The following is a 24,275-nucleotide window of genomic DNA, read 5'->3' as shown; positions in this document are numbered from 1 at the left end:
CACAATTGTACTTGAGCCCAGTCCACTGGGAGGTAGGGGTCAGCAGCAGGATCCCTATTGTACAGGTGGAGAAACTGAGGCAGGACGCAGGGAAATGACTCACACAAGGGCATGCCATGAGGCGGTAAGAGCCAGGGACAGAAACCAGGAGTCTGGACTCCCAGCACCCTGCTGTAACCCAACAGTCCTCGCCAGGAGCAGAATTCAATGCAGAGCCCCTTGTGCTAATTTGCCAACACCCACTTCCTTGTGTCCTGCATGGGCAGCTGGGCTGTCAGGACACAGGGCAGCCCCGAGAGGTGAACTCTGATTGGCTGACGGGTCAGGGCCCAGCTGCCAGGCCCTTGCCCCCTCCACTCTGCCCCATACTTACCCACAAGCAGACGGCCGTGAGGCTTCGTCCCAGCCAGTCGAAGACATTAAACATCAGGAAACAGGAGACAGGGATGAAGTACATCTCTGGAGAGAGAGGAAAGGGGAGTGACAGGTGACAGGACACCCCACCCCCTCCTGTCTGCTGCGTGAGGTGCCCCCCACAGTGCAGAAGGGACAGGGGGAAATCAGGCCTTACCCAACAACATGGCCCCTCCCAGGGGCACAGGCTCGCACCCTCCCCCTTCCTCCAACACGACTCTCCACGTCTCCTCAGCAGCCAGGACGGGGCCTGGGCCCAGCCCACACCGTTGCCCATGGATCCTGCCCAAGCCTGGGACGGAAACCTGGCGCCCAGTCTGTCAGAGGGCACAGCGGGCCTGTCCAGCTCTCTGGTTGCCAACAGATGTCACTGAGGCCTCTCCCCTGTAGCTCCTTCCACACCCGAGCCCTACTTTCCTCCAGCACTGACCCTGGGGGTCTACTCGCTTCTAGCCCGCCCCGTCCCTAGTCTCCCCAGTAATGAATGATAGGAAGTCTGCTGTCACTCACCCCACTTGCTGCTCCCGGCGATCGTGGACTTCACCTCGGCGGTGACGGCCGGGAAGACCCCAATGGTGACAGTGAAGACCAAGCAGACGGACAGAGCCATGATCCAGATCTGGAGGGTGAAAACAGAGCCAGGACCCGTTACCCAAATATGCAGGGAGGTAGAGATGTGACCCAGGGACCCATAACCCAGGCACGAAGGGTAGGGGGTGTCACCGACTCACGTACCTTCTTAAAGATGCTGAAGACGGAGGGCTTCTGGCCGGGAACTTGGGGGGCCGTGTTGCTCGGGTAACTCTGTTCCACCCCATTGGGCTCATCTGTAGGGAGAGATAGGAAGGGTAAGGGGAGGTCCCAAGGTAGTGGGTGACCCCAAGTGTGGCCAGTAGCTCCATGCCTGAGCCCAGTCCCAGAGCCAGCACAGCTCACGCCTGCTGCTTCCCCCTCCCCCGGGATTCTGGGCCGGGCCGCATGCAGAGAGGCTGCAGGCTTCCCCAGAGCCAATAGCCTTCCCAGGTCCAGCTCCAGTCCCCAGCTCCCCCTCCAGCCCACCTGTCAATATTCCCCTCCCCCTGGCGTGCCTCACCTTTCTTGATCAGGTCGATCTTGGTCTCCAGCTCAGCATGCCTCTCGTGGACCCGATACTCGGTCTTGTCCTTCATTGAGTGGAAACGGAAGAAATCCTGCAGAGAGACCACCCAGAGAGCTCACATGTGCGTGTGTGTGGGGTGGACCTCTCTGCCCCCAGGGATGGGGGCTGTCCACGGCCAGGACTGGAGTGTCACTGGGGAAACCTGCAGGCACAGGAATGAGGCTGGCTTCCCCGTGCACTATGGCTCCTGTGGAGCACAGCGCCCCCCCGCCACACTCCCCTCTGCTGGCTGGGTGGTCCCCACCCCCACCTCCCCAAGAAGGGCGAGTCCTTACCAGGCGGGGCAGCAGGATGTAGGAGCCGATGGCCAGCAGGACCACCACGCAGGCTGTGATGAAGTAGCCAAAGGCGCTGTCTGCCAGCAATGAGCCACCTGGGAGCACAGAGAGGAGAGAGGCCAGAGGTGAGGGAAGGGCAGAGGAGGTTGCTGGGGAAAGCAACAACAGGGGAGAGACTTGCCCCCTCCCTCCCCGATCTGCCAGAGGACACCCCTCTCCTAGGACAGGATGTTTGCAGAAGCCTGTGGAGACCCCCTGCAGTGATCACCTCCCCAAAAATTGGATTTTAGTGCCCCCCCAGAGTGACCCCCAAGTGTGCCCTTCCCTAGAGGTTCCCTGGCAGCTGGCTCTGAACTGCGGTGGATCAGGGGAAGGGCAACCTGCACCGCCTCTGTACCGAGCAGGCCCTCCTGCAGCTCCTGGGCACAGGCGGTTTTGCAGCAGATCCCACTGGAAGGTGGGCGACTGGAGGGCTGTAGATGGGTCCGCATGGGAGTTACTCACTGGCGATAGCGCAGATCATGGCCAGAGCTGCGAAGGTCCCTGCCATGCCCTGTCCGCTCATGATGGGGGCTGTGTAGCTGACAGGCAGCAGCCCAGCCAATCCAAAGAGGCTGCCTTGGAGGATGGCACCAAAGGCTGCAAGGACAAAGACAGGTAATAATGAGGATCGGCAAATAGGGGTGACACAGAACAGTGCCCTTCTCCCACCCGTGCTGCAAGACGAACTGCGGATCCACACTACACCATGGCCAGTGCCCCTGCCCGGCTCCCTACGGCACCTCCTGCTGGGGGAGGCTGGGTCCAGGATGGCTGGGAGCTTCCCCCACAGCCATGCCCCTGCCCTGCTCCCTACAGCGCCTCCTGCTGGGGGAGGTGTAGCCATACACTTCAGCGCCAGGAGATCAGACCCAGACGCAAGACCCTGTAGCAGCAGAGTGGGTTGCCACTGCCTGGGGTAACAATGAAGGGAGAGGTGGAACGGGGCCCGTGCCTCTTTCCACCCCTCTGGGGCCAGCTTCCCCGATCCCAGTGGCATCCAGGATTGCCCAAGGCCCCACTCACAATTGATGAGGATGATCTTGACCATGGTGACAATGAAGAAGGAGAGCGGCTCCAGGGGGACCTTTACCAAGGCAGCTGTCATCATGAAGACCAGAAGGATGGCAACCAGGCTGCCCAGGATACGGACTTTCTGGGGGATCCTGCAGGGTGGCAAGAGAGAGCCCCTCAGTGAGAAGAGACCCCACCAGCAGGACCATGGGGGGCTGCGGGAGGCACCCACTTCAGCAGGCCTGCCTCAAAGGGGAATTGGGTCACAAAGGCCAGGCTGTGTTGAGTGGGGATTGGTCCAGCTGGGCTCTGGGGGTGAAGGGGACCCAGCGGGAGGCTGAGTTCCCCGCTTGGCCAGAGGGGATGGAGATGAGGGATTGGGCCAGGGCAGAGGCCCAGACTCACCTCTGGTGGAGGAAGGAGTTGAGGCAGGTGAAGATGAGCAGGGGTAGCATGGCGCAGAGCGTCATGAAGTTGTTGAACCTGGCCTGCAGGTAGGTGGGGGGAAGCTCCCGGCCCTCATACGTGCGGTTCAGCCCAGGGAGGCGTTCCAAGGAGGAAGTGTTCTGGGGATCCCCGAGGCGGTTGGTGAAATACTGAAACGGAGAGAGCGAAATGAACTCACCCGCCTCCGACACACCCAGACTGCACTACCCATGCCTCACGCACGTCCCTCCTGGTGCACACCAGTTCCCACGCCAACACGAGCATGGGCCGCATGCGCCACACACACTTAATCCCTCCCAGACACACGGGGCACAGAGCTCCTTACCCTGGTGGCTGTCATGAAAAAATTCCATGGCAGCAGCGTCCCCAGGCCGAGGGTGAAGAAGATCAGCCAGACGGCTTTATACCTGTGCGAGAGATGGGCAGAGTCAGAGGGTCTCTGAGCAGGCTGCTGCTGGGACAGGACAGGCGGGAGGAGGATACGTGGATATTGCCCCCCATCTCCTGACCATCCCTGGCCCAGAACGGGGGAGAGAGGAAGGAGGCACCGAATCATGAATTAGCTTAGGTTCAGAGTTCATAAAGGGAGGGCAGAGGAGAGATTTTCTCAGAGAAGGCAGGGGCCTGGACTACCTGCCACTCCCACAGCTCTGCCAATGCCCATCACTGCTGACCTGCAGCCCCCCTGCTATCCCAGCCTTGGGCTCCCCCCACACAGCTCTTCCCATCCCTATCACTGCTGACCTGCAGCCCCCGGCTGTTCCAGCTCTAGGCTCCCTTAAGCAGACATTAATTATACTTCCTGGACCTCAGGACAGTGCAGGCTGGTGCTGCTCAATCTCCCTCACACAACACAACACAGACACACACACTAGCCTTTGGGGCACCCCTGCTGAATTCTGCAGCACCCTTACAAGCACTAATGTCACCTGCCAGTTCCCAGATTCAGAGATTCCCAGGACAGAAGGGACCATTGTGATCATCTAGTCTGACCCCCACATATAACACAAGCCAGAGAACTGCCCCAGAATAATTCCCAGAGCAGATCTTTTAGAAAAACATCCAATCTTGGTTTAAACACTGCCAGGGCTGGAGTATCCACCACGACCCTTGGTAAATTGATCCAGTGGTTAATTACCCTCCCTAGTAAAACTCTGTCTTATTTCCAGTCTGAACTTGCCTCGCTTTGACTTCCAGCCATTGGATTGTGTTGTACCTTTCTCTGCTAGCTTCAAGAGCCCATTATTAACTATTTGTTCCCCATATAGATACTTATAGACTGGAATCAAGTCACCTCTTAACCTTCTCTTTGTTAAGCTAAATTGATTGAGCGCCTTGAGTCTATCACTATAAGGCCTGTTTTCTAATCTTTTAATCATTCTTGTGGTTCTTCTCTGAATCTCTCCCCAATTTATCAACCTCCTTCTTGATTGGTCTGTGGGCACCAGAACTGGACACAGTGTGCCAGCAGCAGTCACACCAGCATCAAATGCAACAGTAAATGAACCTCTCCACTCCTACTCGAGATTCCCCTGTTTATACATCCCTGGATCGCTTTAGCACTTTTGCCTCCAGTGTAGCACTGAGAGCACATGGTCAGCTGATTAGCCACCAGGACACCCAAGCCTTTGTCAGAGGGTTCTCCATTCAGTGGGGTGCTGCGCCGTTGTGCCTGTTTTTACAGAGGTGCTGAACACCTGCAGCTCCCACTGGCTTCACCTGGAGTGGGGAGTGCTCAGCCCCTCTGAGAACCAGGCCCTAGACATCCAACATGGAACACTCAAAGCCAATAGCTGCTTTTGTCGACCTAGGCCTTAATGCAGTCAAATGGGCATGCGGAGTCCTGACTGCCCCCTAGTGGCAGCTCTAATCATAGTGCTGCTTAGTACAGCACCCGCCTGTTGGACCCAGAATCCCCTAATGGGAGGTTGGATGTGTTTGGAGAAATAAGGCCAAGTGGGTTGTTAGCTGCGAATACCAGGGGCTCCCACTTCCTTACCCGCTGCGTGTGCCTTCCCAGAGAAGAGACTGGGTGCCCCCAACGAGGTGTAACGGGGGGGGAGGGGGAGCTACATCTGACACATCCATACGGCATTGATGCGAAGGCAGGAGAATGGATCTCTATTGTAGGAGAGGGGCAGTGGGGAGAAGGGGGTCTGCTTGGCCCAGGAGGGGTTGTGTGGAGCCCTGCGAGTGCTGAGAGAGTCCCCTCCTCCCACTGACCTTAAGCAAGAGTGCTACCCTGGGACCTGGGGATTTCCAAGCTGTTATGAAAGAGGGAGGGAGCGAGGGTGTTGGCTGCTCACAGGCCCGTGGCAGCCAGATGTGTGCTGGCAGATGTGGGAGGGGGCCAAGTCTCTTAGTATTCATCTTCCTCCTTGCAGTGCAGAATGTTTGCAGCCCATGAGCTATGGGAAAACTGACAAGGAGAGCCTCCAAGGGAGGAGAGTGCCACAGACCTGATTCTGCTGCTTTAGTCACGTCCGGTGCTACAGACTGGGCTCCACCATAGAGCTACATATAGCACAGCACTGGCTGCTGCTCCCCCAGCCCTCAGCTGCAGGGCCAGGGCAGAAGGCAGGGCAGCAGGGTTTCTGGGTTTGGGGACAACAATAGCTCCCCACCATCCCACCTCCAAGTTCCAGGGACATTGGATTTGCCAAGATCATGGCACCTGTGGACTCATCCTTGGGCTCTTCTGGAGATCCTGTCACTTGGTGAGCCTGCCAGGCTGCAGGGAGAGGATCCTGTAAACACCACTGCAGCTGTGGTTCTGTAAGGAGGGGCTGGTTGGGGACCAGCGTGGGAGGTGATGTTTCCAGGGGACGCGTGTGCATGCACACTGAGGCCTGGCCATACCTGTCTGAGGGACCATTGCTCGTCGTCATGGTGCCTGGTGGCGGTCAGCGACGTTTGGTAGCTCCCAGCAACTCTCACTCCTTCACTGTGCTGCTGGTCTCCTGCAAATCCAAACCAAACAGAGAGCGCTTAGTGGGGATCTGGAATCCCGGGAGCAAGGGGCACTGTGCTGGTTTTAGTGCTGGGGGCATCCTGGGTGAGCTCCCAAAGGGCGGGGATCAGCAACACTCTGAAAGGGAATGGTACCCGCACAGATCTGCCTCTCCTATGCAGAGCCGCCGCTCTGAGCTCGTCGAAACTGGAAGGTGACTTGCTCAGGACAGGCTGGGACACAGGGCAGTGGGGTTGGAGGCCTGAAGCCCCTTCCTCCTGCAGGGAAGCCAGGCCCTGACATTGGCCCTTTCTCCCCTGGGTGAGCTGAGCTGGCATTTTTCCCAGCTTCCCAGTCCCCTCTGCCTCAGCCAGGCATATCTGTTCCCCTTCAGTTACATACCCACCCAGGAGGCCTGGCTCCTCCATTCCAGGCTATGTGGAGTTGCCAGCCCAGCCGCGACTCCAGGAGGGGCAAATACCCCATCTCCAGAGAAGGGGAGTGTCCGGCTCTGGCATGCTCTAAGCTGGTGCATATCCCCCACCCCCTTTTCTCTGCCACGTACTCTGGAGCGAGTCCTCCTCCCAACCCCTCTTTGGTACCAAGTGACAAGAACTTTTAGGCACCTGCTCCAGCCACGTCTGCGTCCTGCAGAGACCCGGCCCTGCTTTATCCCCTTACACCAATGGCTCTTCAGCCCTGAGGACGGATCCATGAGTCTGGGGGAATCAAGGGCCAGCTGGAGGGTCTGAGCATAGGCCAATCCCCTCCTCCCACAGAGGCTGCAGGATTTGCTGCCCCATCAGCAGGAGCAGCCTTAGCCTGGCCCTTGCCAGGTTGGCCTGTTACTACATTGGGCACCTCCTCTCCACACGCAGTGGGCATGCTCTGTGCGCCCCCGTCTAGCTCACTCCCCTCTGCAGATCGCACGACTCCCCCTCTGGACAGGGCGGAAGTGCGATCCCTTTTGTCGGTTATGGGGCACGGCGTAGTTACCCAGTACATCTCACCCACTTCCTCCTGCCAGGGGCCGCCTCCCAGACAGCCAGCGCCCAGCCACAGCTGGGACTGCTCCTCAAGGCTCCAGCATCAGTCTAAGGGAGCCCCAAAATAATGGAGAGCAAACGGGAAAGCCACTGTGTCTGGTGGGAAAAACCCCACTCCAGGCGAGTTCAGCTCAGGGGGCACGCGAGTGCGGGAAGGAACTTGGGAAGACCGCTACGAAGGTGGAAGCTGCTGCACCAGAAGAGACCAGTGGGCCCATGTGCCCAGCATCCTCTGTCCTCGCTGAGCTGGATCAGATCAATGGGCCCATCTAATCTGATGCCCCCCTCATGTCCCCTGCTGCACTGGCTGGTCCCACTTGATGGCGCAGAGAAAGTTTAAAAAAATCCCCCATCATGCACCTGGCCAGGTGTGCAACCCTCTCCCCAGCCAGCTGACACTGTGAAGCGTGACCTCCAGTTGCCCTCAGGTCAGTGTGCAGAGAGCTGCAAGTGTTCCTGCTGCACATCCTGCTCCCCAGCCAGATCCATCCTGCCTCTGCCGGCAGGGGAGTGCACCCCCTCCCGCACTGCACAAGGGGCCCAGGGCAACCGGCTCCCTCCTGTCGGGACAGTTCCAATGGGGCTGAGCAGAGCCTGGATCCCAATACGCTGCCTGATAAACTCCCTGACGGAGAGACACGCCCCTGCTTCCCCACCACACCAGAGAGGGGCTGATGGAGAGGCCGAGCCCATGCACACACCCGGGGCTGACAGAGCCAATGGAGACTCTGGCAGCCCCGTGCCCACTGAATGGGAAGGCGTGTCTGAAGGCAGCGGGACGGTGTTTCGCCTCCCACGGGGGTGAGTGCTGAGCTCCTCTTGGTCACGGGGGCTGCGTTGGAGCAGATGAGTTGGTGTCAGCTGGCATCAGGTCAGGTCACACGGAGCCAAGGGAAGTGAGGAAATGGAGGATTTCGCGGAGGGGATAGCATGTGAGCAGTACCATAGGCTGCCATCTTCAGGATCCCAGAGGAACGATGGAGCAGGGCAGCACGGCCCAGGAGCTGGGGAGTTTGCTGGTGTGGGAACGGCTCTCCCTGACAGCAGTGCAGCTGCGGTGGGCCCGCTTGCAGCAGCCTCGGCAAGCCTATCTGTCCCACTCACATCACACTCCTGGTTTAGTTCTGCTGCCCTAAGCTGGTGGGTCCCCACACACTCCTCTCCCAGGACCCCTCTCTCTGCCCCAAGGGGGCCACTCATTCCTGTTTCCCTGCTGACCGTGAGCCCATGTCACTCTGGGAGGGATGAGGGGGCTTCCTAAGGGAAGGTGCCAGAGCTGCCTAATCCCATGATCTCATTTTGCTAAGTGCCTCCATTTCTTTCCACAGAGTGCCGGCTTATTGCCAACACACACAGCCCAGTGCTCATTACTCCCAAATACCTGTAATGCAGCCAACCCTTACAAGGAACCCTACAATAACAAACCAGAGCGAGTGACTCAGCCTGTGCCGCCTTGGGCAACCCAACAACAGTGCCCTACAACCAACCAGCGTATGTAGCCCGGCCTTCACAAGCAACCCTGCGAGAATGCACAGCTGGGCTAAGAACGCCTGCAAGAGACAGCTGCTGGGCCCGCACTCCCCCTCAGAGGATACATGCGCCTTCATGGATCGTGAGATCCCCCGCACATCAGGGAGAGGAAAGATTTATTTCAAGGTCATGGCAGAACAGCTTTGTGACAGTGCTGCAGAGCTTAGAAATGAAATCTCCCTGCAGGGGAGGGATGTGGGAGCCCTTGTAACAAGCCATGCTGCTGCTCCCTCTTGTGAATCCACTGCAGGGCTACCTCTGACAAACTGCATGGCCCTTTCAGGGCTCCAGGACAAATGGGACGGCATGAGCAGTCCACAGTCAGTACTTTGACCCCAGCACCCGCTGATAATGGCTGTCAAGGACATTATTCCCATAAAATGATCAGGACAGGACAGGCCTGGATGCCTTTCCTGCCCTTATCTATAGATATTCTTCAGAGAGTCAAAAGTCTTTCCCGATGTCCCAGTGCAGGGGCTGACTTGAAGGGACTCCATCTGAGTTCACACCGCCCTTAGGGGAGTGCCCACGTACGCTTTTGATACGGATACAGTGTATATATGGCAGTTGTACATTGATCGCAAAATCTCACTGATGCTGCACTATGGCATATCTGAGATTTGACACTCCCACCTGGTTCCCATATGGACCCTAACCTGGCCGCTATTTAAGCTAACGGGCAATTGGGCACAAGAACATATGGGCATCAACTGACCATGAACACATTTAGGATGGCAATTAGAAGAAGGTTTCTAACCCTCAGACAGATGGGGATCTGGAACAGCCCCCAATAGGAGTTGCAGGGGCAAACAACTATCTAGTTTTAAGAGCGAGCTGGACAAATGTATGCGTGTGATTGTATGATGGGGTTGCTTGTGATCGAAAGGTCAGGGCTCAGCAGCCTTGGGACTCTCTTCCAGTTTACGTCTTATGTTCCTAAAAGCTCTTGTTTCAGGGTTCCAGCCGGCCACCCGCAGGGGTCAGGAAGGGACTCCCCCCTTCCTACCAACGTATTCTGGGAGGGTTTTGTTTTTTAAAATCTTCTTCCTCTGAAGCATCAGGGATGGCCATGGCCAGAGATGGTTCATTGCGTGGGGAGGGTCAGAGCTCTGAGGTGGCACCAAGCGCTCTCTCTCTGGTACTTGCCCACATGCTCACGGTCTAACCAATCGCCATATGTGGAATTAGGAAGGAATTTCCCCCCACCCAGGGATTGGGGGAAACCCTTGGGTTTGTTTTTGTTTTTTTGCCTTCCTCTGCAGCATGTGGGTCACTTGCAGGATGATCTGGGTATATTGCACTTAATAATTTCCCTGTCATTGCAGGGGAACTCGGGCACTGGTGCACCTCGGTCCCTCCTATCCTCTGCCTGTGGCACATAACAGTCTAGTTTCCTGTGGGCTGTAATACTTCGGTCTCATTTCGGTTGCTGGGTGGTGCTGTTGGTCTGAGATATACAGGAGGTCAGACTATTATGACCTGGTGGTCCCAGTTTGGCCTTCAACTCTAGAACTAATGAGGCTGCGGGCACACTAATTTGGAGCTGTCTGGCCTGGTGAGGGTCAGGTCCCTCGTAAATGCAGGTTTTTACAGTTAGCCTCTTGTATTTCTACACCGCAGGCAGAGGCTGTGTGCACAGAGAGCTGTATGTGTGTGCGCGCAGGGGCCTGCCTGCATACGTTTGCACCCAGGGGATGGTGTGTCTCATACTATTCCCAGAATTATGACAAACCCTTTGTTTCAACAGTCACCATCAGAGAGCTGATAAGGAAACAGCCACAGTTTCCAGTCATCATCTCCCCTCCTTCCTGAGTCCCGTTTTCAGACATCCTCTTCCACTGCTCACTCGAGCCCAGAACCCTGGGAACCCCACAGCCACTTCCCACAGGCTTCCAAGCCCGAGACTCTGACCCTCCCTGGGAAGAGGCAGCAGGATCAGGGCAGTCTCTGAAGGGCCAGTGCCTAGAGTCTCTGCTCCATTGTTACAGAGGCTCTGTATGCTGGGGCCAATAAGAGAGCAGAGGCAGTTGGACACCAGGCTCCCCCACCCTGCTTGGGTGTCTCTAATGGGGGCAGTAATGCCTGCTCTCTCGCCCCGGCAAAGTTGTTGACAGTCCTACGACTCTCATTCCAGACACGCACCCCCTTCCTCCAGGTCAGGGACCCTGCAGCAGCTCCTAGCATTGTCCACAGCCATGACCCTGTCCTGTCCTGCTCCATTCTCACTCCCCCATCTCTTTGGCAGGGAGTGTGAAATCAGCCAGCCCTGAAGGGGAGTCATAATCCCAGCACTCGGAGTGAGAGGGTGACCCGAGCCCAGCCCCTCTCAGCCACCCCATCTGCAGAGCCTCAGGTGGGAACTCTGCAGCCAGTGGGAACTCCCCGAGGAACACTCTCTCTCTGTTTGTGTGTATATATAATTACACACACCTCTACCCGGATATAGCCCGACTCAATATAACACTAATTCGGATATAATGCGGTAAAGCAGCACTCGGGAGGGGGAAGGGTGGGGGGCTGCGCACTCTAGTGAATCAAAGCAAGTTCAATATAATGTGGTTTCACCTATAACACGGTAAGATTTTTTGGCTCCCGAGGACAGCGTTATATCGAGGTAGAGGTGTATATATATATATATATATATATATATATATATATATATATATATATATATATACACACACACACACACACACACACACACACACACACCTCTACCTCGATATATATATATATATATAATATACACACACACACACATACACACACCCTATCTCTCTATATAGAAATATAAACAAGGTGTTTTATATCTTTCTTTGCACCCAGCTCCTTATCTCAGCTGCCCAGAAGTCTGGAGGGGAGTGGGAAGGGAGTGTTTCAGGGCTGGGATATGCCTTGAGTTACATACTACAGCCCACTGCACCAGCCACTTCCAAAGCTAATGAGCGCAGTTCCTGACACTATGCGGGACCTGAGCTAACCTACCCGGTCAGTGCACTCCACACTACTTGAGGAGCCAAATGTAGCCAGCTCCCCAGGCATCTCTGACCCAGTTTGACTCACCCAGCCTGGACCTCACTGGAATCCCTCCTGATTTACACTCGTGTGAGAGGAGAAACAGACCTTCCAGGGAGAATCCAGGGTTGCAGTACCAATGATCACAAACAGCTGTAAGTGGGTGCCTGGAGTAAAGTCATGCTACTGACACTGATCTGGCAGCAGGCGAGTGTGGAGAAAGAGTGTAACACACATGCTGAGGGGCTCGGTTGGTTGCAGCAACTAATGGATGGGCACAGAGTAAACTGAAGAGCTGCTTTATCTTAAACCCACCTGTTAGTTACTTCTCCTGCCACACACTCCCCGCTTAGTGCACAAGACAAACTCCTTTCAACCCCCAACCCCAATGCCAGATCAGTCCCAGTCACACAGTTTTACCAGAGCATTCGCTCCCACCTGCTTCCCGACCATTCCACACAGTTCTGCTAGAAGTGGCCCTTGGGCTCAGAGTCGGATCTGAGTTGTACAGTAAATCCAGTATTGCTGCCTGGAGTGACTTCAGATGTACCCTGCTGTAGCTGACAGCACAATCAGACTCTGTGTGTTTACACCAGACTAAAGAGTTTTCCTGTGAAAAAGAGAGAGCTGGCCCATAGAGTTTGGGGTAAGTTTTCCCTGCAGATTGGACTTCTGGGATCCCTGCCTGCAACCCCTTACTAAGTGCCCCCATCCTGCCAGCCAGGTGCTCCCAATAGCTCCTTCATGCTCTCTGTGCCCTGGGCACAGTTCCCCCAGAATTACACACATTTTGGAACAATTCCTAAGAGGCTAACATATAAAATAGACCATTAGAGAGACTCCCACAAACACAATTCCAGCCACTTAAATAACAGCAAAAACAATGCTGTGTTCTCACAACAGGGGGAGGACTCAGCCCCCATGCTCCCGGCTCCCTTCAGCTGCAGCAATCTCCCAACCCCCCTGCAGTATGTGACAGAATGGAAACTGACCTGTTGTCTAAACCCAGCTGCAGACCTTAGATCCTGCAGCTGGGAACAACTGGCTGGTTCGAGGTGAGGATCCCCCTTGCCCCAGCCAGTAAATCTCTCTTTGTTGTCAAGAGGGCAGGTGGGTCTCTGTCAGTCAGGTCGCTCCAGACCCTTCAGGCTGCACTGGGCAGAGACTCCATGGAGCAGCGGCTCAGGGAAGTGCCCTAAAGGCCCTGCGGCTGGTATCTGTCCCAAAAGGGGAGGGGCAGATAAAAAGAACTGACCCAGGGCCTCTTTCTGAGAAAAGATGAAGAACTCTCCCCTGACAACCTGCTATGTCAGAGGAGCGGAGATAGGCCCTGACCCATGTGCTTGGCATCCACACTGAGAATAGCTTGTCTCCCCACCGAGACGTCACACAGGGACCCCGATTACTTATGCCGCTAGAGATTCCCAATCACTTCTGGCGATGCAGGGTGTTAGGTCCTGTGTCCTGGCCTCAGCCCAACTCTAGCAAGTCCATTCAGTTCCCCTCACTCTCCCTTGCCGTTTCAAACAGATACTGAATTCCCGCATCGCTTCCTGGCTTAAAAAATTGTGCCATGTCACTGTGCACTGTTAAAAGGCTGCCACGCTCCACCCCAACAGTGGCTGCACTGGAGCAATCGGAGAAACGCTCTGTGTGTGTGAAGGAGAGTGTTGAACGGAGGTGAAGCTAGTGAATGGGGTGGGGGGCACTTTTTTTACATAGGCAGTAAATCTGTGTGCATTCTGGGTATCCAGAAGTCAAAGGTCTGGCCACTTGAGTGTAACGCAGTAGGGATACAGACAGGTTGGAGGGAAGGACCTGGGCCCCAGGGCCAGAGCAGAACTCTGGCTAACTATCTCCACAGAGTTAGCCACACGCAGGTTGTCTCTGCTCTGCTCCAGACTCACTCAGGGAGTCAAAGGACTGGGGTGTGCTAACTGCTAGCCTGCAGAAGGAAAGATCTATACACATTTGAACAAATTTGCTGACTGGACCATTTTCTCCCCTAGAACCTACTGTGATGGTTCTCGGGGTACCCAGAACTTGGCACACCCTGCCTCCAGAGCAAAGGAGTCTTGCCTGTGGTAGCTAGGTATTAGCTCCCTGATACCACCAGCCTTCCCAGTTAGTACAGTAGGTTTTCCCCTAAGTTCAGTCAGTTGCAGAGTGGGCTGACTTCAGAGGAACCAGGATCCAATCTTTTATGAAAAACGCTCGCTTGACAAGATGTGTTCTCGGTGAAGGAATGCAGAGGATCTTTCTCCACGCTGTGATAGACAATCAGAATTTTGTTTTCTTTCACAGACAGGATGACCCCGTCTGTTGTATTCTTCCTTTTTACCTCCAAGTGGTTTCAATGTTTATAGTTTGTCTTTGAGGGTTTTCCAATGACTGTTCTCAACTGCTGCAATCGTAGAAAATTGAGAAATATGTGACAATCAGCTAGGCAGAGAGTGGGAGGAATGCTCCCTTCCACTTCAATGGGCCATCACCAAGATGCATGATTTCCTGCGGACTCATTTTTACTCCAAGACCATAAGGCACAGCTTTCAATATAGTTACATTATTCCTTAAACATTACCCGGACAAACAATGGTTATAAGTATTAATAAATTACAAGCATTCAATAGAGACATCACATGCTACCCTTCATGGATAAACACCCAGAAAATGGTGTCTGAGGTGGAGTGAGTTTGTCAGGTATGAGACAGGAGTTGTTTGTAGAGAACAGTGAGCCCTGTGTCACAACAACCAATTCCTACCCAAACCCTAAGATCACCAGAACTAGAACCCTGGAAGGTCAGAACAGGCTTAGGAGAAATTAAAAGTGGTTACCACAGCAGTAACCAAGGAAGAGCCAAGAACAGCTGACTGTAAAATCCCCAGGAAGGGAGGGAAGGGGGTTGGCCCTGCTCAGAGAAGCAGATGCCACTGAAGTGTCCTAGGAGATGCAAGCCAGGTCACTGAGGGTTTACAGAAGGAGGCTCTGCCATGGAGTTAATATTGGTCTATTAAATATCCAGAGCCCGCCCAGCATCCAGAACTGTACCCAGTGCTTAAGTGTTCAGCCCTGCGTCCCATGGTCCTGCTTCCAAGACAGCACCATGCTAGGCAGCAGTCAGTCCCAGGCCTTACTTGGCATTCTCCAGAATCCTAACCAACCTCCTCCTGCCGAGCTGTCACAGGCTGACACTGCCCCTTTGGGGCAGAGCGGGGCCAGTGCACCTGAGCCTCATCAGCTCATTCCAATTAAAAGGGGAGGGCAGCACTGGGTGCTATCAAAGATCCGGAAGAGACCCTGAGAGAAATATCTGGTGAGTCAGGGCTGCCTGGCAGCACCGACTAGAGGAACAAGGGAAGAGGCAAGTTAGCGCTACCAGAGCCTGTATGTTTGGAACCTGGGAGAGGGCTGAAGGCGGGAGAGCAGCAAGAGAAGGTTGCTGGCTGATGTCCCCAAGCCAAAGAGCCAGGGCTGGAGGTGCAGCAGCAGCATCGGGAGCTGCCTGTTGGCTCCAGCTGGAGCTGGGGACAAGGGAGGCTGGAAGGCAGAGGAGCAATGGAGGGGCCTACCCACTGCCACCTCCAGGGCTCGAAAGCTCGTGCCAGAGGAACTGTGAGAGGGCCAGGGAGAGTGAGGGATGCTTCCCTGGCAAGGATGCTGCCAGCAGAGAGGCTGGGGGGTTCCTGCTGTGAAGAACAGGGGTTACACCACAGGAGGAAGGGCTGGGCTGGCTGTCCTGGCAGAGAGACAGGAGGAGTGACAGAATCTGGGTGACAGGAGGAGTGACAGAATCTGGGTGTGGCGGGCGATGCCAGGATGTGGTATGTGTTACGTCCATGGCTGAGAGGATGTGTGATTTTCAGGACAGCTTGCACTAGGGTGATAAATGGACTTTGGTTTGGGACTTTTGATAATAAACTTGCCCCAAGGAAGGGCATTATTGTAGCAAGAGAACCGCATTGGAGCTCTTGGGTTACCTGAGAGGGGGATGCTAAGGGCAGGCCACACATGTCATACCATGGCTTGCCACCCGGGGGTGCTGCAGACAGGGCAGCCTTCTGATACTGGCCATCAGTGGGAAAGGGAAAGGTGGTACTGTATAGCGGAACCTCAGAGTTAGAAACACCCAAGTTATGAACTGACCGGTCAGCCATGCACCTCATTTGGATCTGGAAGTACGCAATCAGGCAGCAGCAGTGACCATACACACAAATACTGTACAGCACTGTACTATGTTCAACATAAACTACTAAATAAATAAAGGGAAAGTTTTTTAAAAAATAAAATAAAAGACTTGACAAGGCAAGGAAATGGTGATTGTTTCATTTAAAGTAAGATGGTTAAAAGCAGCATTTTTCTTCTGCATAGTAAAGCTTCAAAGCTGTATGAAGTCAGTGTTCAATTGTAAACATTTGAAAGAACAACCATAACATTTTGTTCAGAGTTACAAACTCACTCCACCCCAGCTGTCGGTATCTCGGAGGGTCTACTGTAAGTGCTGAATGGGGGAGCTGGAAAAACTTGTTCAGCAGTAGTGCTGGGAAAGCCTTCATCCAGCATAGTGGTGGCAGAGGGGAATTCCACACTCCTGCTTCCATAATGCACCCTGATCTTCACCCCTTCACAGATCTTCTTCCTCTTTCCCCATGCCCCAAGAATCCCTGCGCACACACATTCCTTGCTCTCCTCCCTGCCCTCCCACACCCTTGCTCTCCCCACTGACCCCTGCCCCAGGGCCTAACTCTTTGCTGCCTGTGTGTTTCAAACTAGCGTTGAACCCCCCCATTTTCACACACCCTTGCCCCTGCAGAGTCCTGAGTTGCTCACTATCCCCCAGTTCACCAGCCTGGGCAGTGATTGGGGGGGGGGGGGGGAGTAGTAAATTCCCCTTCCAGGGGCAGTGTGCATAGGAGGCGAGAGGTCCCTGGGAGTGCTGGGAGGGAGTGGGAATGAGGGGGTGGATTCAAACCTTGTTGCTTCACTGTTGGCACCAGGGTCTAGGCTCAGGACAGAGTCAAATCAGGGAAAGAAACTAGGGGCAGATGGGAAGCTAGTGTGGATTGGCAGAGCAACCGAGAGGGTGCCTGGGGAGATTAGAACCTCCTGCTCCTTGGGAACTGGGCCTGTTCTGCATAGCTACTATTCAGTGGGTCAGGCCCCGCCTCTGCTGATGCTCAGAGCAGCCTGGGCCTTCTTTGCCTTCAAAGGGCAGGGGTGGCTGGTTCCAACTTGACAATTTCTAAGCAGCCTGGTGCTAGCTTTCCTCAGGTGCCCATCTCCTGTGTTTGTGTGGCCGTTGCTGCAGCTCAGGGAGAGGTGGACTGCAATTGCTCTGGGGATTTCAGAGGGGGGGGGGTAGCGTTAAAGGTGCTCATATTCTCCCCAGGGGAAGTACCTGGGAGCTCTCAGAGCCAAACACACCCTGACAAGGAATCTTTCTGCCCCCCGTGAATAAGTCACATTTCTATGGCTCCTTTCATAGAGACAGGAATCACTCACCCATCACTGAGACACACCGCTCCAGAGGTGGCTGCATTTATGGATTTGTTCCCTCTCGCTTAGAGTGGCCATGTTTGCTGGGCCCACTTCTCCCTGAGCATCATCCCCAGGTGGAACTACAGTGCTAGGGGCAGCCCAGTGGTGTTGGAACAGCCGGGAACAGCTGTGCTGAGCTGGCTGTAGGCTGGGAATTGCATCCCCCTCCCCCAGGTTAAGTTGCTAAGAGCTGCCCTGAGCTGGGCTCGGGCTAGCTGCTGCCATTCTGTGGCTCTTAAGATAACATTCAGAAGCCTAGGGCAGCCAGCAGCCTCTCCCTGGTGCTCCCCCTTTGTGCTCCCCAACTTTGGCCTGTTGCTGGTTTAGGCCTGTAATTCACTCTCAAGCCTTAGCTGCCCACAGCAGGTTCGAGCCCAGCTCCCTGGGGAAATACGGAGTGAGGGTTGCCCTGACGGCAAGGGACCACTTGCAGAGCTGGGGGCTGCTGCACTTACGCAGTTCCTCTCCCCCTCTTTGGTGAAGGTGTAGCTCCCACTGGGCTATTTCTACTACCCAGCTGCTCCTGCTTAGCTATTTATAGGAGGCCCCTGGACTGGGGGCCCACGTGAGACTTGCAGCTGGTTCCAATTTAGTGGTGGAGGGGGAAATGCAGCCAAAACAGCACAAAATGTTCTGTGGGCTGACCATTACCATTTCCCCAAGTTGCAAAGATTGGGGGGGGGGGGGGGGCTGTGGGGCTCTTCCTAGGAGCTAGGCTCCCTGCTCAGCTCAACCAGCTGTTCCCAGCGGGGTGTCAGGTGGCAATGAGGCTGGGATTTTCTGCCCTTTCCGCCAGTCACGGCCAGTTCTTAGCATGGGTGTGACAGAAATGCAGCAACTATTTTGGGCCCCAGCCCCCAGAGACCAACTGGCCCCTCCCTCTCTACCAGACAGGGACAGAGCCTGGTGCTCTGGGAGGGAAAGGGACATACCTGTGTTGTCCCCATATTGGGAAGCAGGGCAGGGAGAGAGGTAGCTAGCTCGGCTTCATCAGGTGGGCAGGGGCATGAGACTTCAGTGCCAGGGAAGGGATGGGTAGGTGCTACATGGGCTGGCCCTCGAGCTCTGCTGGTGCCCCTCAAATCTGAACTGCTCTCTCCCACCATTCTACTTTCACTGCTGCTCTCCAGAGCGACTATTATGTCACTCTGACTAGTGAGAAGGGCAGGTGGATGGGGGAAGAATAGGCTGAGCACTGCAAAGTCATCTCACATGTGACCCGAGTCAGAAGTTAAATCCAGCTCTGCAGAGATGGAAGGCCAGTGCACTAACTCATCACCCCAACTTCCCAACCCTCTCCCCTCAGCTCTCCACCTTGCACCCTGACTTACATCCCCCAAACTCTGCTACAGGCTAATCAGGAGTTTCTCTGCACTGGACTTTGGGGGTAACAGCCTGATGCTAAGGGGCCATTCGCTCCCCATTCTCTGGGACTGATCATAAGTCCACCGATCTGAGATGGCAGGAGAGGTGTGTGTCACATGGCTGGAGCAGGGGTGTCCCTGGCACAGGCATGGCCCCAAGAAGCATATGGTGAGTGGGAGTGACCCTCTGGCCAGTCTCCTCACCCCAGCCACACAGCTGGAATTAGGAGGGGAGGCTTTCCTGATAACATGCCCTCCCCAAAACAGCCCCCGCCTTCCCCCACCAGCTGAGGGGGATCCCTGGCTTTGCAGGCCACATCCTCCCATGCTGCAGACACCTCACAATGATGGGGCAGAGCCCTGTCCCCAGCCACAAGGACTGGGTAGTCCCAGGAGATGCTGATCTTCAAACCCCATGGCAGAGAGAGCTCACATGCAATGCAGCCAAGTACCACTGCTATGGGGCACTGCCCACAGCCAGGGGGCTGGCTGGAATGCTAGCTCCACCCCTTCAACACAATCACACCCACGGCCAACTCCCAAGGGGTCTCCCCGCACCCTTAGGGGCATGGGGCGAGATGGGACAAGCACAAGGACCAGCAGGGTCACTGTGAGCAGTCAGAGGTGGTAGGGTGTGTCCCTGTGTTTAGCACAGTGAGGCCCTGACCTTGAGTGGGGCCATGGATAGCTCTGCAATGCAAATATTGAGATGCCTGTTGCTTGGCCAGGGCAAAGCAGGTAACCTGTCCCCCTGTAGCTAGATACCCTCATGCAGTCCCCCCTCCCCCCACTACTGGCTGTCAGTCAAGGACCAGCTGGGACAGCACATGTCCCTAAGTTCTGGGTTCCCAACCTGGGACAGCTGGGGATGGATCGTCCGGGGTGCTGTGCACCCACAGCTCCCATGTGCTTTACCTGGAGCTGTAGGTGCTCAGCTCTTCTGAAAATCAGGCCCTAGCCCTTGTCTCAGGAGGGACACCCACAGCTCCGTGAGGACATCTGAACACCGTGGCACTATTTGCTTATAAGCTCTTTAGGGTGGGGACTCTGTCTCCTTCCGCATCTCCCACAGGAGGGAGGCAACTACTAGCCAGACGCACAGCCGCAAGGCCATGAGCCCCTCCCTTCTGAGGAAGGGGCCTGAGCAGGCCAGTCCCTCCCTGGGCACAGGCTGACCCACCCGGAGATTGCTCAGAGTCTCACTAGAGCCTGTTCCAGAGTCTTTACTGTCTATACGTGTTGGAATGCTTGTGGGCTGGGAAGACTGATAAAAGGCCCACTGGCAGAAACCTGCCTAATGAATAGCTTTCTGGCACACGCGCCCGTGGGAGCCACCAGGGGATTATTGTCTTTGTTTAGACAGCAAAGTGATTTAGTGGGGTTGGAGTTTATCTCTGTTGAAAGTTCCTTTCAGCCCCAGACACAGGGTTTAGTGGAGAGTAACTGACAGGAGGGGATGGGGCCCAGGCCTCCCCCAGCTCTGGGAGAATCAGAAATGGCTCAGTTCGGTCCCCACTTCAGGTCCGGCCTTTGCCTAAAGATCATTATTGCTCCAAAAGCCAGTGCGGCGAATCCTGCTGTCTACTGCATCAGGGCAGCCCTCCTGGTGTGACAAGGGGTGCCGGGAATAACAGAGGGTGGCCAAGCCAATGAGATCACCATGCGTTTCAGCTGGCTGGCCCTGGAAGAGCGCCAAGAAATGATCCCCCTCCAGCATGCACCGAAGCCACGTTAGGGTGGGCTACACTTCCTACAAAGATCCCACAGGGGCCCTTGACTCCAGCCTAGAAAGGAAACTGGCTCACACGGGTATTGGCCAGCGTCTGTCTAGACGGGGCTGGGGTGAGGAGATGCCTCAGTTGAGTGGCCTGGATTGTACTTTATGGGAGAAGAGAAGGAACAAAGATTGTACTAGAGCCACAGAGGGAGAAGGTGCCAGAGCCCAGGCTAAAGGATCAGCAGCTCCTGGATCTACTTCCTGTGCTCTGCTCTCTCTCACTGTCTTAGAGCACTCCAATTCTTTGGAAGTCAGTTCCTGGAGGATGTACCCAACACAGGGAGTTGCAGGGCTTGTTTGGTGTCAGCAGCTCCTAGCAGAAGCTACATTCAGCACCAGGCTGCAGCTCCAGCTCCATCAGCATCAGAGGGACCCCATCCAATGGAATTGATAATGAGGCCCTAGCACTGGGGCAGGCCATCCCCTCACTCCCCAGACAGAGCCCCTCTCTGGGCTCGCAATTCAAAAAGGAGAAATCTCTCTCTGCCCTTCAGACCCAGCAGCCCCACAGAGAGGAGCGGGAAGGTTGGCCAGAGAGCAGGGCTCTCAGTGGAAAGTTTGCATCAGTTGAGGCTGAGCAAGCCCAGAGGTAGGGCCTGGTGAAAGAGCAAGGGGGAGCAATCTGTGCCCTGCAGCCTCCCCTCCCTCTGCCCAGGAAGAGACACCAGCCCAACTAGCCACCACCCTGGGCAGGCTTCAGAGACACATCGCTCCCTCTACCCAGCTGGAATAACAGCGGCATCCATTCCCAACCAGCTTTGCCAGCAGTGCATCCAGCAACCACCTCCTTTCCTGCCACCACTGGGGACAGGGGGATCGGGCGGTGTTTAAGAACACACAGCACAACAGGCAGTGAAGGAGAGTCCCACTTACAACCAGAACTGGAAGGGAGACTTTCGAGAGACCAAGTTGAATTGCCTGAATTTCAGTCTGGGCAAAACAGCAGGGTTAATAATGCTCCTCTTCTTGACAGAAATGCCTTGAGATCTTTAATAAGCACAAATGGTCAGGGCCCTCGGCAGCATGGCACGCCCTAACGTACACTAGGGTATTGAGTTCCATACTTTGAGAAAGCCTGCCCCATACGGAGTCAGGCCCATGAGTCCTCCTCCGCCTACAGCGAGCACTCCTTAGCGTCTCAGAGCTGATGGGGTTGTGACTGTCAGAGAGAGAGCTGCAGACTTATTGCAAGCACCAAATAAGGGATGGGAGATCCCATAGCACTAGGCTCTCCAAAAAGAATAAAATCCCAGTGTAAAGCACAGAGCAATACCATGGGAGTACCACAGCAGCTGGCTTCACCAGAAATGGCATCAAACTCACATCTGGATTCTGATGCAAGACATTCTAGGGAGAAAAAGGCGTTGCCTTCACCCTGGCGCCAAAATCAGACGCAGCTAGTTGGAAATCAGAACTGGCAGCTCTCCTGTGCTCCTAGCTCGGCACAGACCAGGAAGTGAGGGCCAGGATGCGTCTCCATGGTCTACAAAAATTCCCCTGGAGAATAGTTATAAGTGTCTCACAGGATAGCGTGTCTGTTGCTTCTCTAGGGAATCTCTACCATAGGCTGGTGGGGGAGATAGAGACATGCTGCAGCAAATCCAGAGGCCCCTGGGAGAATCTCCATCTCCTCTGGGTGGGGATCTCAGGGTGAGCTGTTTTGGAAGGCAGACTCATGGAACAGAAAGTTCCTGTTCCATCCAGTGGTAGGGACTAGACCGTCCCGCAGCAGCACTGCGTTATCTGGCTTCCAGGGTGGATGGAAACAGCTGGGCTCTGCCTGTAGCAGTTAAACAGGGTGAGCTATTGGTGCACACTCAGATCTCACTTCCAGCTGGAACAGTGCAAGCAGCCGGAGAAGCCAGGCAAGGTGGCACAGTTCAGATTCTGTGCCGGCCTGCAAGGTCTGTGGCAAAGGAGTTAACTCAATGCGGAGAAGGGTGAACTCCATTTTAATTCTGGGCTGGGGTATGAGGTTAGGACAATGCTCTCCCAGGGATGGTTTGCACAAAGATCAAGGGGAGCACATGCCCTTATGTACTAAGCAACCTGTGTGATGATCAGTTGTTTGCCCAGCATCACTCAGTGGGAGAAGACGTTCCCCTTTAGAGCCATGACTATTTCTGACTCATTTCTCTTTCTTCCCCCCCCCACCCTCCTTTGTTTCTCTCCCTCTTCCCTGCCTGTGTGTTCTCCTCTCTTCCCTCTGCACATCCCTGTTTCCCCACCTTGTGAACTTCACTCCCAACTAGAGCTGGTCAGAAAGGATCTGTGGGACTGGCTTTCCATCACAGAATGCTGATTTGTCAAAATCTAAGCTTTCTGGGAAGATGGTTCCATTTCACTGATGGTGCCACAGAAAACAGGTGGGGTTCTGGTTTGCTGCCCTCTGGCCCATCCGGCACCTGGCTCTTTGGAAAGCTGATGGGAACCTGAAAGCCCCAGCTCCCAACTCCTTGGCAGTCCAGGGTCCGTAGCCCTGAAGGCTCCCCTTTCCGTCACAGCCAGTAGCTCCCTCCTCCTTGGACAACCTAGGATGTGGGGCTAACTGCAGAAGGTGGAAGACTCTGGACTGCATGTAGGAGGCCCTGCTCCATGTGCTCTGGCTTCCAGGCAGTCACAGTAAGGCCAGGCCAAGCCAAGTCCTCAAGTGACTGAACAATAATGCTGATCCTCAAACGCTAGCAGATTCATTAATGTCCTCCACCCAGGAGCTAATGAGGTACTAGCATTACTTCCTCATGGCAGGATTCCTCCTCTCATTAAATAGTTTGGGAAGGGGAGGAGGCCCAGAAACACCTTGCAAGACCCAAGCTACTCACTTCCTGTGCCTGGGATCCCAGCCCTGCTGAGTGGGTTGAAGCAGATTCCTTCTCACCCAACTCCTATTTCTGAAGGTTTGTCTTCCCTGCAGAGCTAACTTGAGTGATCTATGCTCAAGTTACCCCTCTCGAGTTGGCCTAGCTTGAGAGACAGCAGCCACACAATGACATAACATGCCAGCTGCTGCGTCTTCACTGGCTCTGCATTCACTCACCTACATTAGAAACCCTACAACAGCACAACTGCAGTCAGACCACTGTAATGTAGACTCTACTACAATGATGGGAAGGGTTCTTCCATCACTGCAGTAAATCCACCCCTCTGAGAGGCGGATAGCTAGATGTACAGAAGAATTCTTCCATCGACCTAGCAGTGTCTACACCAGGGCTTAGGCCAACTTGAACACGTCTCGTAGGGGAGTGAATTTTTCACACCCTTGGAGTGACTTAGCTAGGTCGTCCTAACTTTGTAGTGTAGACTAGCCCTATGATTGCTGGGGCTGTTTCCCATGGCTCCTTGTGCTGCAGTAAGCTGAGCCGCTCTTTGAATTCTTTCCCAGTGAATTGTGGGAATGCACTGGTGGATCTAGCCTGCGTCCACATTACAGAGCAGTCACGTTAGCGACTGATGAGTTTTGCTCACTCAAGCTTTAGCCTATACCCCACCAGGTCATGCCCCAGTCAGGGTTGTGGGTGTGTGGACAGATTCATAGATTCTAGGACTGGAAGAGACCTCGAGAGGTCATCGAGTCCAGTCCCCTGCCCTCATGGCAGGACCAAGTTAACTGAGTGAAGACAAGCCCTGAGAAACTCAAAGCTATTTAGGGCAGGAGCTGGCTGCTGACACAGAGACGGGAGAGCAGCACAAGAGAGACCGGAGATGT

The 24,275-nt window shown here is 54.9% G+C and overlaps 1 protein-coding gene across 10 annotated transcripts in view; it reads right to left on the bottom strand.

Moving 5' to 3' along the window:
* The window catches only part of SLC29A1 (solute carrier family 29 member 1 (Augustine blood group)), a 57,144-nt gene that overhangs the window by 6,457 nt on the left and 26,412 nt on the right, over positions 1-24,275 (bottom strand). For 8 of the 10 annotated variants that reach the window (XM_065589250.1, XM_005296323.5, XM_042848477.2 and 5 more), the window contains 10 exons: positions 6,211-6,311; positions 3,677-3,758; positions 3,310-3,500; positions 2,917-3,056; positions 2,356-2,490; positions 1,849-1,946; positions 1,508-1,604; positions 1,150-1,241; positions 925-1,033; positions 374-459 (listed from right to left, as the gene is read on the bottom strand). In XM_065589250.1, the coding sequence (XP_065445322.1) occupies positions 374-459; positions 925-1,033; positions 1,150-1,241; positions 1,508-1,604; positions 1,849-1,946; positions 2,356-2,490; positions 2,917-3,056; positions 3,310-3,500; positions 3,677-3,758; positions 6,211-6,239 (1,059 nt within the window). In that variant the 5' untranslated portion in view covers positions 6,240-6,311. Of the gene's footprint in view, positions 1-373; positions 460-924; positions 1,034-1,149; positions 1,242-1,507; positions 1,605-1,848; positions 1,947-2,355; positions 2,491-2,916; positions 3,057-3,309; positions 3,501-3,676; positions 3,759-6,210; positions 6,312-12,884; positions 13,119-13,908; positions 14,297-24,275 lie in introns of those variants that run through there. The other 2 variants (XM_065589254.1, XM_005296319.5) reach the window with 2 other exon arrangements.

The sequence above is a fragment of the Chrysemys picta genome, chromosome 3 (assembly GCF_011386835.1).
Source record: "Chrysemys picta bellii isolate R12L10 chromosome 3, ASM1138683v2, whole genome shotgun sequence".
NCBI lineage: Eukaryota > Metazoa > Chordata > Testudines > Emydidae > Chrysemys > Chrysemys picta.
The sequence above is the reverse complement of the archived record's forward strand: the minus strand, read 5'-3'. Positions and strand labels throughout refer to the sequence as shown.